General features: G+C 51.3%; 1 protein-coding gene across 1 annotated transcript; it reads left to right on the forward strand.

Annotated features, from left to right (window-relative positions):
* Positions 1-895: 895 nt before the first annotated feature.
* Positions 896-6656, forward strand: LOC132594464 (uncharacterized protein CXorf49 homolog). The gene is made up of 5 exons (XM_060292035.1): positions 896-920; positions 2712-4054; positions 4752-4908; positions 5424-5500; positions 6561-6656. Exons 1-5 carry the CDS (start codon positions 896-898, stop codon positions 6654-6656), a joined length of 1698 nt encoding a protein of 565 aa, XP_060148018.1.
* The last annotated feature ends 6083 nt before the right edge of the window (positions 6657-12739 follow it).

Raw genomic sequence — 12739 nt, forward strand, 5'->3', positions numbered from 1 at the left:
ACAGGATCTGAGCTGACATTGATCCAGGAGGCCCAAAGTGTCATGATGGGGCCCCATTAGAATGGGGCTTATGAGGCCCTGACATTAAAAGGAGTTGGGAATAGAGACCGGTTCACAGTGAGCTGAATGGGTCCCTGGACCAAAATAGCGGTCATTTCTCCAGTCCCCAAGCTGATAATGATAAGTGATACACTGGCAGTTGGAGCAATGACTTCCACATTGGGTCACTGCTCTGTGGGGTAAGAGCTATCCCGGTGGGGAAAGCCAAGAGGAACCTCTGACACTGGCTCCCACCCCAGGCCAAGAGAGTAAGTCAAAAGCAGTATTGGATCCTGGTGAGCATAGGGGGCTAAAGCAGAGATTAGTGACATCATTGGAGACGTATGGGATGCAGGGGAAGAGGAGGTAGGAGAGCCACAGGGACGAAGAGAGTGGAGAAGGTGAGAAGAAGTTCTGGGAGTCTCTCTCTGGGGGAGGGAGGAAGGGAATGGAAATGGTGAGAGGGAAGACGGAGGCTTCCACTGAATCCACTGGTAATGTTTCCTAGGGTGCTGGTGGATGCAGGAGATTTTGCTATATCCTTCCTTATCCATTTTAACATATTTGAAATAGCACACCACGACTTAAAAAGTCACTGGGAGAAGTGGAAGAGGGCGGTATCCACAAACGGGCAGGCACCATCGGGGGCAGGCTCGAGGAGGAGGATTGCAGATTTACAGTGCACCCAATCTCCCCTGCTCTGAAACTTCTCCAGCACGGCCAGCTTCTCAGGTGCAGACCCAGAAAACTGGGCCTTTGAGTTCCACAGGCAAGAGGGGTTCAGACACCCCAGGACTCTCCAGGAGGTCAGCCAGAGCAGGTTGCAGGAGAGAGAGGTGACTGAAGACAGAGGAGTATGAACGGGAAGGAGCAGAAGGAAGGTATGGGAGGAATGGAGCGGTGTCAGAGTAGGAGTGGGGTGGCAGACACGGGAAATTCTAACACCCATGGGCCGTATAGAAACCAAGGGAGGCACCACTCCCCAGACATCAGTACTGCTCAGCTCAGGGGAGCTGAGAACTGACAGTTCCAAGAAAAATTGAGAGACACCTGGCTATCCACACCCACCGCCATCACAACTGGTAGGCCTTGGTTGTGCGTCCTTCAAAACTTTAAAACATACTTGTACATATACTTAAATGAATTCTCATATATTACATAGGATTCACTGGTGTGTGTGCGTGTGCCCACGCACGCAAGTGATTTAACTTACAAATGTGAATCCAAAGCCATCGTTCTGCAACTTGCAGTTGGAAGTCAGGCGGATGCTTTCGAAAGCTGTGAGAATGGCCTGATGCATTCCGTTGGACTGCCACGCTTTATGCTACTGGATGCTAAGCCACGTTGCATTCATCCATTTCCTTACTGACGGGAATTTGGAGTGTTCCCAGTTTTTCCCATCACCAACTCCCTTGTGCATGTGTTCTTGTACACTACAGGTACCAGCGTGTCTCCGGAAGAAGTACCAGGCAGCGGACTTGCAGGAGCATAGAGGAAATAGATTCCTTCTTCCTTCCTTTTACAGATCTTGGGCTAAAAGCAAGGACTCTGGAGTCAGATTGATTGGTTTCAATCCTGCCGCTGATCCCCACGAGCCGAATGACCTTGGGCCAGTGGCCGAACCTCTCAGTGCCTGTTTCCTCACCGGGAAGAGGCCAGTAATAGTTGGTACTATAGTTAAAGGCGTGTCACGCGGATGCATTATTATTTATGCCCAGCGCTTAGAAGAGTGCCAGGCACAGAGTCCGTGCCGGCACTAAGTTGCTTTCAATGGATTCTGCCAAATGCGTCTCTTGCACCACCGCCACAGGGGTTTGCTCCTAACCTCTCCCACCCTCGGAATGGTTAAGCTCTTTGAAGGTTGTCAACCTAGTGTGTGAAACCCGATTCGTGGTTTTAGTTCACATCTCCAGGATCAGCGGTGGGGAGCACCTTTTGGGGTGTAACTGGCCACTGCGATTTCCTCTTCTTTGAATTTGCCTCAGAGAGGGGGAAGGACTGATGGAGCGAGCCCAACCCCAAGTCTATCTGCCACACCCGCCTGCCAGGAACGTCTGCTGAGCCACATTTGATGGAGCAGTTGAGACAGAGACCTTACAGAACGAAAATACGATCCCTTTGCTCTCTGGCCGACCCCTGATCACTGACTGCGGGACTCCTGTGCCCATTCTCCTGCTGGGTCTTAAGGCTTGCGGTGGAAGGGAGGCTGGCAAATGCTTTCGGCGCGTGCTAGGCATCCAGCGCCTCCATCTTGACGTTTCATCCTCACCACCCCTGGAGCCCGGCGCCCTCACTCCCCGACGCCCTCGACCCCCTGTATACATGGGAAACGGAGGCTCAGAGCTGTGACTCTACCCAGAAAGGGGAGGCGGGACAGGAGGAGGCGGGCCCAGAGGCTTGACAGAGGGAGGCACTCCCACCAACCCCTTCACCAGCCAACTGCCCGGAACGCCCAGGGACTTGCTAGCAAACCAGAGACCCTCGACCCCATTGGTTAGGTCTCCACGGGGTCGGGAGAACAAGGCGCCCGCTGGTTGGCGGGGGCCGGACCAATGAGGAGGCCGCGGCGCGGGAGTGTGAGGAGCGCTGAAAGTGGCGCGTCCTTTCTTTTGAGGCGAGCTCGTGCGGCGCGTGAGGTGGCTGACGCTCCCTTCTGAGCGCCGGCCGCCTAGCCCGCTGTGACCGCGACCGCGACCCAGGCCATCGACCGTCGCCCCGGTTCCGGGGCCGCCCGGGTCGCGACATGAGCTCCCCGAATAAGATGTCTGTGTGGGGAAGGCTTTTCCGCCCAAAGGGCAGGGAGCGGGCCGGCGTCCGCGAGGCCGGCCCCGCAGTCCAACGGGGACCCGCCCCAGGCCCCGAGACTGGGGAGCCGCGGAGCGGCGAGGGCGCAGGCGGCTTCCCAAACCCCGAGGGCTTCCAGTTGAAACGGGAGATGGTGGAAGCTCGAGGGCCCGTGCTGTGGGGCCGCGAAGGCCGACCTGGCTCCTCTGCTTACCACAAGAGGGATCTCCTGGACCTGATCGAGGAGTCTGAGGAGGCCAACCTGCAGCAGCTGACCGACCAGGACGTGCTGGGCGTCCGCAGGTACCCGACCCCGGAGAGCTCCACTGCCTTCAAAGAGTCCACCATGTGGACACTGCGCCTCGAGGCGGGTCCCGGCGGTCGAGGAGCGCCCGGCCAGAGCTGTGGGGAGGGGCCGACGGCTCCAGCCGGCCCTCTCCACCTCGGTAGGCCTGAAGCGGGCCGGGCCTTGGGGAACCCTAAGAGAGGCACTAACCGTAAGTTGAACGTGGCTGCGGATCGCCAGCGGCGCTCCGCGGAAGGCCTGGCCTGGCTGCTGTCCGACTCCGAGTCCTCAGATGAATTCAGTGAGACACAGCTGATGACGGTGAGCACTTACCCCAGAGGAGGAGGCCAGGCCAAGCCCAGCAGACCCGAGGATCCCGGGGACACTCCCAGACACTCGAAGTTCCAAATCAGGGAGAATTTCCTTCACGTGACAGGCTCTTCCCTGTCCTTGGCTCCACGAGGACTCTCTTCGGTTGTGGAAAGGCAGGGCGTGGGAAAGCAGGGCATCTCTTCCCCTAAGAAAATGCAGAGTGTGCTGTGGGGCAAGGGGGGCAGCAAGCCCAGCTACCCGGGAGCTGCTGCTGCTGCTGCTGCTTCTGTTTCTGCTGCTGCTCCAGGTGGCCTGCCGCAGGTCACTCCTAGGAAGAACGGAGCCCAGGAGAAGAAATCCGTCGGGGGAACATCCAAACTTGCCCTGGGGGGAACCTTCCGTTCCCGGGGGCAGCGAATCTCGGCAACTCCCGTGGAAGCGGCCACCTTCCCCCCATTCTCTGGTATTCCGCTGCCTGGGAGACCCAAGAGTTATACCTTGGTCCTTTCGGGAACCAAACAGTCCAAGCACAGCGGCGCTGGGAAGAAATCCGTGGTCAGGTGGGCAAGGGAGTCTGAGGCGGTGGCGGGAGAAGATAAGGACCCAAATAGAGACCCAGCCCCAAAGGGCCAAGTGAGTAGGCCATGCTCCTCCTCTCTCCCCACTCTTCCCCCCCCACAGCACCCAGGGCACACGTCTTCACCCATGCTGCCTCTGTCCACCCCTCAGAGGTCAGCATTGGGTGCCCCTCGGTCACTGGGTCATTACGATGCCAGATCGGGCTCCTTTTCCTAGGGACAAACATTAAGGTAGCACTTCGGGTGTCCTGGGCCCAGTTCTCCACCCTTGGCCTCTTTCCAGCCTCCTCTGAGAGACTTGGGCTGGGATGGAAGGGAGGGCTGGTAGCTGAATTGGGTCGGGGGATCCCTTAAAAGCTTCCTCGGAAAGCCTCAGTATTTAGACTCACCAGCTTCCTGAATCCTCCTTCCTAGCTGTTCCCCAGACCTTCCTTGCAGGGGGCCTGGGCTTTCTCAGTGTCCCACTGTTGTGCCTAGATCAGCTCTGCCTGCTGGCCTGGGGCTGACTGAGGGAGAAAGTGCTAATGAGATCAGCCTTTCAATTCCCTTCCCAATTCCCTGCCTCACCCTGGCCCGAATCACACAACTCTCTCTCTCTCTCTCTCTCTCTCTCTCTCTCTCTCTCTCTCTCTCTCTCTCTCTCTCACACACACACACACACACACACACACACACACACACACACACACACACACACACACACACACACACACACTTCCTTAGTCCAAATCGGTGAGAAATTTTTGTTTCAGCTACTCACTCACAGGCCAGGGACATCTTGTCTGCGCATGCATCGTAGAAAAGCCAGCAGTGGCGACGTCAACACCAGAGGCCCCCAAGATCCAGGAAACTCAGAACCCTTGGCCCTGAACCAGGGAGAAGTCATGCCCAGGGGGCTTGCCCCCTCAGGTGAGTGTCGTGGGTTTAATATGAGGGGAAGGAAGAGGGGTTGAGGACAGAAACCTCTGCCTCTGTCTCTGCTGCGGGCACAGCCTTGCTCCCAGGCAGCTTCTCCCACAGGAGACGGGGTGCTGGCAGGGCTGGCCTTGAGCCACATCATCCTCTGTGTGGGGTTTGTGTGGCCGGGGTGATCGGTGGCAGTGCTCCGGGTGTAGACTTGCAAGGGAACAGCCTTTTCTGTTAAGTCCTGTTCGGCCACATTTCTCTCCCACGTGCTGGCTGTGGCTGCAGCTCTGGGAGGGTCGAATCCAGAGCCACATTGTTTGGGGACCACAATGGCGAAATGGCTGCCCCGGGGAACAGGGGAGGCAGGCCCAGAGACAAGGTTCCGGCTGCTGGGCAGAGCAGGGGCGGCTGGTTGCCAGCAGAGGATGGTGCTGCCTCACCTCACTTTAGAGCCCGCTTGGCCCTTTCCACCTCACTGGGAGCCTGGGAAGCTGGATTGTGTGTCCTTTCCCTCTCAGGTGACCAGGGGCCACTTGACCATCCCCCAAGACCGGAAACGCAGCAGCAGCCACTGGGAACGCCCTGCTGTCCTTGGGTAATGCTTCCTCTGCATCCTGGAAATGCAGGCCCAAACTCGAGGGTGGGATCTGGGTCCAAGTTCAGCTGACATGTGTGGGCTCCCCCTCCCCTGCCCCCATCACGTACCCCACGGAGGGAGCCCACCTCCTTTCCACTGAGGAGCCCTTGCCAGTCTGACCACCCGGCTTTGGGGTGGAGGGCCCGGGGGAGAGGAGAAGGTGGAGGGGAGAGGAGAAGGTGGAGGAGAGAGGAGGCCAGAGTATACTAATCATTTCTCTTCCTCCTCTGTCTGCTGGCCTAGTGTCTCGAGCTAAAGAGAGAAGTAGACGAACTTAAGGAGCAACTTGGTATGAGGAACCAGGGCCGGAGAGCGGTGTCTTAGTGAAGAACCCGGGTGGGCACCTGGGGTGGGGGTGGGCTGCAGGTGCGGTGGGCCTGGCAGGGACGATCATCCCTGTGGGGAGGAGAACCTCTCAGGCCTGGCCCTGGAGCTGGCTGTGCATGTACAACTGGGCGTGTGTACAAATAGCAAAGTACTGTCTGGACTGCATGCACACTTTGACAACCAGACCAGTCCTAGGGAATGTCCTTCTGATAGGACTTTTAGAGATGCCTCGTTGATTTTTCCCTTGAACTGCTGCTTGGTGTGGCTTCTAAGGTTCTTGTTGGATTGTTTGTTTGTGTGTGTGACAAGTTCTGAGTGGTTGTGGCACGGCCCACAGCATGAGAGCTGCTGGCACATTTTGTTTCCCTTTAGGAACCGGTTCCACATTCAGTTTGGGTGGTGGGGAGTGATCAGGCCCAGAGCTCTTTGCATCGGGTCTGGAGGGGTTTCAGGTATCAGGGCTAGGCGGTTCCTCACGGGGATAGGGGAACGGGCTTCTGTATCCCTCTGTCTGGAGTGCCTGCTAATGCCTGTCCCTGCTGAAGCCGCCATGCAGTACCTGGCTGGCAAGTTGCAGACCCTTTGAAGTGAGTGTTACACACACCGTACCCCTTCCCACAGTCCTGGCTGTTGAGCAGGGCTGGGGGCTGGCCCTGGCTTCAGGCTCTTCCCTGACTCTGCTGTTTCACAGGTTGAGCCCAGCGTCTTCCTGCAAGAGGAGCAGCTGGTACCTTTGGGGCCCTGGAGCTGTGGCCACGCTCATTCCCTCCTGTTCTGCCTCAGCTAGGGCTTCCTCTCCCCCGTGTTTTGCCCCCGCCCCGCCCCAGTTTCACAGCAGTTTCCAATTAAAGTACCTCTCATATTCTGTGTTCTGCCTTCTCTCTGGAGGGGTAGGGGTCGGGGTCGGGGTAGGGGGCCGGGGCGGGCACTGCTCCACTTCAGAGCCTTTTCCAGAGTGGTATCTCTGGCATCCTGTGGTGGGGACTCTGGGGCAGCCTCTTCTACCATCCCTGCAGTCAAGCCAGCGGAGTGTCCCAGGTCTGGGTCCTGTGTTTGCTCTGCCTGGCCACATTGGCACGTCCTCCCTCTCCCCTGAAGGCCCTCTTCTAGTTCTCTCCAAACTCCCCTCCTCCTTTGGGGTCTGGCGGTTCCCATTCATCTCTGCCCTTCACCCTTCCCATCAGCAGGAACTCATGACCCCCTTCCAGAGCTCCAATCTGGAAGCATTCACATCCTCCCTGCCCTAGCCAGCTGACCACCCTCCTCCAGCCGGGTCGTCTGTACACCCTTGAGTGGAAATTGGCCCGTCAGGTTCTATGGCAAGTGTGGTTAGTCGGTCTGTGTTGTTGCATGGTCCCCATCAAATACTCTTCCACCAGTCCCATGACACAGATTTTCCTGGAGATGATATTTCCGTGTCCCAGCTCAATCTCCCAGACTGCCTCTTTAGGACACACGAGATTGAGTCTGAACTCCATGTTCGATTTCCCCCTCACTCGAGGTTGGGGAGCACTTCCTTCCCTCAGCCAGGACCCAGGGCTGTACCAGCCTGAGACTCAGAGGGACAGATTTGTGTTTGAGTGAGGCAAGGGTGGTTCTGCCTGACACCCTTCCTGAAAGACCGGTGTTTTACTACACAAAAGGGGGTATGATGGTAGATTGGCCATTCAAGGTTGGTGATGGTGTGTCCCTGTGTGTGAATAAATGTAATCAGGGGTAATCTCCCTTGAGGGAGAAAGATGTGATTCAGGGAGTAAAGGGAGTAGAGGCTGGTCCAGGTTCTGTAAGGCATTGAATGAGCAAAAGCAAGGGTCGGATCTGTTTTGTTCAAGGGTTGTCCTTAAATTCCCAAAACATAGGAGGGGGATGATGCAGAAGTCACCAACCCCCACGACAGGCTGTCGGGATGCTCGAAATGTTGGATTCGCTGGAGGTGGCTCTCGATCCTACTCTGTGATCCTATGATGTCTGACAACTACTGTGGGTGTGGATGGAATGAGATTGGGAAGGGTGGCTCCTCAGAGTAGCTCATCTTAGAATCAGGGGACCCATATATGAGGCCACCCAACATGAGCTACCCGGGACAGGGGCAGGATGGGCGCAGTGAGGATGGGAAGTAAGGAGTGACTGTACCTGGGCAATGGGGAGCACTTGGGTCCACCCTTCCCCCATATTCTCACCCTGACTCCCTTCCAGAGTCCATGGAATGAGCTCAGGTGGACAGACCACATGTGGGATGGGACAGTCAGAGATCGCAGGGTCAGAAAAGAACGTTCCTGTGACTCTATCCTTACACTCACACCCCTCTCTGGAGAAGGTGGGCTTGACTGCTTAGTTTACAGCTTTGAGCCTGAATCTGATCCAGTGGTTATTGCTTGGTGGTGTAGGACATCTCGCTGCTGTCTGAGTGACAAAGTTTGGCAGAGAACTTCCAGCTGAGGTTTCTGCCCACCGAGATGTGCAGGCAACTTGTTCGCCGGGAGAAGTCCAGCACCAGCACCAGCGCCACCTGTAAGCAGAGGGGGTCACGGGGACGTGGTCACCAGGGTGAGGAAATAGAGAAGCTTGTTGAAAGGGAGGTGACATGGGAGGGCATGACCTCAACCCTTGGTTTTCCCTGCCTCCCTTCCCTCCACTGAGCACACAATCTCCCTGTTCCGTGTTCTGACCAACTACCACAGAAAAATGTTGCTGGAAACATGTATATCACAGACTGTGGCTTGGCCCTGAGCTTTCCAGTTCCAGAGGGAATAGTGGCAGGTCATACATCTGGGCCCCCGTGGGTAGGAGGAGGTCAAAACCCCGCCCTCATTCAGTTCACCCCATTTGCCTTTCCCCTCAAGCCCCTTCTCCAGCCTGGGAGACAGTGGCAGCTGGCCTGGAGAGCCTTAGGCCCCATCCTGCCTGATTCTGCTCCCTGCCCAATTACTGGGAAAATGCCCCCTCCCCACCCCACCCACTCCACACCAGCGCCATCCCAACCCGAGTCCCACTGCTCTTTCTGGACTCTTGGGGGAAACTGACACAAACAAAGAAGGTAGGTGGGGGCTTCCCTGGTGGTGCAGTGGTTGAGAGTCCGCCTGCCGATGCAGGGGACACGGGTTCGTGCCCCAGTCCGGGAAGATCCCACATTCCGTGGAGCGGCTGGGCCCGTGAGCCATGGCTGCTGAGCCTGCATGTCTGGAGCCTGTGCTCCGCAACGGGAGAGGCCACGACAGTGAGAAGCCCACGTACTGCAAAAAAAAAGCAAACAAAACAACAAAAAAACCCAAAGAAGGTAGGTGTAGGTGTGCCCTGGAGAAGGAGCTGGATGTGGTGGGCAGAGTAATCATGCCCAAAGGTGTCCAAATCCTAATTTCTGTTGTTGGCTTATATGTTACCTTGCATGGCAACAGGGGGTAAAGGCTGATACTCAGCTGAATTAAGGTGGGAAGACTCTCACCTGCATTGGCCGGGTCCGGCCAGGCACATTGGGGCTGCCTGGGTTGCCATGTGGGCTGTCCCTGCATGATTCCAGTGCGCGGCATTCAAATGACTGCAGTGTGCTTGGTGCCTCCTGTGCTTGTGCAGTGTTGAAGTCTTGGTAAGTACCGCTCAGATGCAGATGGAGGACAGAACAGTAGTTTTGGACCTCCCTTTGGTTCCAAGCCAATCACTTCCCCCTCCCTAGTCCTCTTGAGGTATCTGCCAGCCTGACTTTTACGACGATCATTCACTTTCTTTTAAAGGATTTACATTTGCTATTTAATAAAATAACCCTTCCAAAGATAAAAGACACTATACATATACACATCATAGAGAGCATAGGCTGTCAATCTGACAAATAATTATGAACGGAACAACCCATGTCATTATACCCAGGTGACAGAAAATTACATTGCACATCCAAAAGTCCCCTATATGTCCTTTTCTGTGTAGGAATCCAAATGGATAAGTCCACATACTGCCTGATCCCATTTACTTCACATTCTTGAGAAGACCAAACTACAGGGACAGAAAACAGATTGGTGGTTGCCTGGGTCTGGGGGTTTAGACAAGGGGTTAAACTACCAAAGAGCATGAAGCAATTCTGAGGCTGGTGAAAATGTTTTTTATTTGGGTTGTATTGGTGGTTCCATGGTTAAGTTTATTTTTAGGTATGTTATGCTTTCTGATGCGATTGTAAATGGGATTGTTTTCTTGCTTTCTCTCTCTGATAGTTCATTATTATGTATAGAAAAGCAGCAGATTTCTGTATATTAATCTTGTATCCTGTAACTTTACTGAATTCATTTATTACTTCTAATAGTTTTTTTACCCTTTGGTGCAGACTTTAGGGTATTCCATATATAGTATTATGTCACCTGCAAATAGTGACAGTTTTACTTCTTCCCTTCAAAATTTGATGCCATTAATTTATTTTTCTTGTTGATTGCTGTGTCTAGGACAATACTATATTAAATAGAAATTTGAGAGCGGGCATCATTGTCTTGTTCCTGACTTTAGAGGAAAAGCTTTCAGTTTTTCTCCATTGTATACAATGTCAGCTGTGGGCTTGTCATAAATGGCCCCTATTGTGCTGAGATATGTTCCATCTATACCAAATTTGTTGAGAGTTTTTATCACAAGTGGGTGTTGAATTTTGTCAAATTTTTTTTCTGCATCGATTGAGATGATGTGACTTTATCTTTCATTTTGTTAATGTGGTGTACTACACTGATTGATTTGTGAGTATTGAACCATCCTTGCATTCCTGGAATAAATCGTACTTGATCATATAGTGTATGATCCTTTTTATATATTGTGAATTCGGCTTGCTAATATTTTGTTGAGGATTTTGGCATCTGTATTCATCATATTGGCCTAAAATTTTCTTTTCTTGTAGAGTCCTTGTCTAGTTTTCGTGTCAGGGTAATCTTGGTCTTGTAGAATGAATTTGGGAGTGTTCCCTCCTCTTCAATTATTTGGAGTAGTTGGAGAAGGATAGTTATTAACTCTTTTTTTAAATAGATTTTTGTTGGAGTATAAGTAGTTCACAATACTGCACTAGCCTTTGTCACACAACAAAGTGAATCAGCCACATGCACACATACATCCCCATATCTGCTCCCTCTTAAGCATCCCTCCAATCATCCTTATCCCACCCCTCTAGGTGGTCACAAAGCACCGAGCTGATCTCACTGTGCTATGATACTGCTTCCCACTAGCTAAGTATCTTATATTTGGTAGTGTATATATGTTGATGCTACTCTCACTTTGCCCCAGATTCTCCCTCCCGCTGTGTCCTCAAGTCCATTCTCTATGTCTACGTCTTTATTCCTGCCCTGTCACTAGGTTCATCAGTACTATATATATATATATATATATATATATATATATATATATATTTAGATTCCATATACATGTGTTAGCATACGGTATTTATTTTTCTCTTTCTGACTTACTTCACTCTGTATGACAGACTCTAGGTCTATCTACCTCACTACAAAAAACTCAATTTTGTTTCCTTTTATGGCTGAGTAATATTGCATTGTATATATGTGCCACATCTTCTTTATCCATTCATCTGTCAATGGACATTTAGGTTGCTTCTATGTCCTGGCTATTGTAAATAGTGCTGCAATGAACATTGTGATATGTGTCTCTTTTTGAACTATGGTTTTCTCAGGGTGTATGCCCAATAGTGGAATGGCTGGGTCATACAGTAGTTCTATTTTTAGTTTCTTAAGGAACCTCCATACTGTTCTCCATAGTGGCTGTATCAATTTACATTCCCACCAACAGCGCAGGAGGGTTCCCTTTTTGTATGCTTGGTAAAATTTCCCTGTGCATCCGTCTGGTCCTCGAATTTTGTTTACTGCGTGCTTTTTGATTACTGATTCAATTTCAGTAGTAGTAATCAGTTTGTTCAGATTATCTATTTTTTTCCTGATTAAGTCTTGGAAGATTGTATGTTTCTAGGAATTTATCCATTTCTTCTAGGTTGTCCAATTTTGTGGCATATAAGTTTTCATACTGTTCTCTTATGATCATTTGTATTTCTGTGATGTTGGTTGCAATTTCTCCTATTTCATTTCTTATTTTCTTTATTTGAGTCCTCTCTCTTTTTTTCTTAAGGAGCCTGGCTAAAGTCCTTTCAATTTTGTTTATCTTAAAAAAAGACCCCAACTCTTGGTTTCATTGATCGTTTCTTTCTTTTTTTTGGTATCTATTTTATTTATTTCTGCTCTGAAATTTATTATTTCCTTCCTTCTGCTGATGTTGGGCTTCGTTTGTTCTTTTTCTAATTCCTTTAGATGGAAGTTAGGTTGTTTATTTGAGATTTTTCTTGTTTCTTGAGGCATGTATGTATCTCTATAAACTTCCCTCTTAGAACTGCTTTTGCTGCATCCCGTGGATTTTGGAAAGGTTTTTTTAATTTTCATTTTTCTCAAGGTATTTTCTGATTTCCTCTTTGAGTTTTTCATTGACCAATTGGGTTTTTTTAGCAGTATATTGTTTAGTCTCTATGTGTTTGTGTTTTTCCAATTTTTCTTCCTGTAATTGATTTCTAGTTTTATACCATCGTGATCAGAAAAAGTGCTAGATATAATTTCTATCTTCTTAAATTTGTTGAGACTTCTTTTGTGGCCTAGTATGTGCTCTATCCTGGAGAATAATCCATGTACACTTGAAAGGAATGTGTATTCTGCTGTTTTTGGATGGGATGTCCTATAGATATTTATTAAGTTCACTGATCAAATGTGTCATTTAAGGCCACTGTTTCTTTAATGATTTTCTGTGTGGATGATCTGTCCACTGATGTATGTGTGTTGTTTACGTCTGCTGTTATTATTGTATTATTGTCAATTTCTCCCTTTATTTCTGTTAATATTTGCTTTATATATATGT

This window comes from Globicephala melas, chromosome X, assembly GCF_963455315.2.
Source record: "Globicephala melas chromosome X, mGloMel1.2, whole genome shotgun sequence".
Lineage (NCBI taxonomy): Eukaryota > Metazoa > Chordata > Mammalia > Artiodactyla > Delphinidae > Globicephala > Globicephala melas.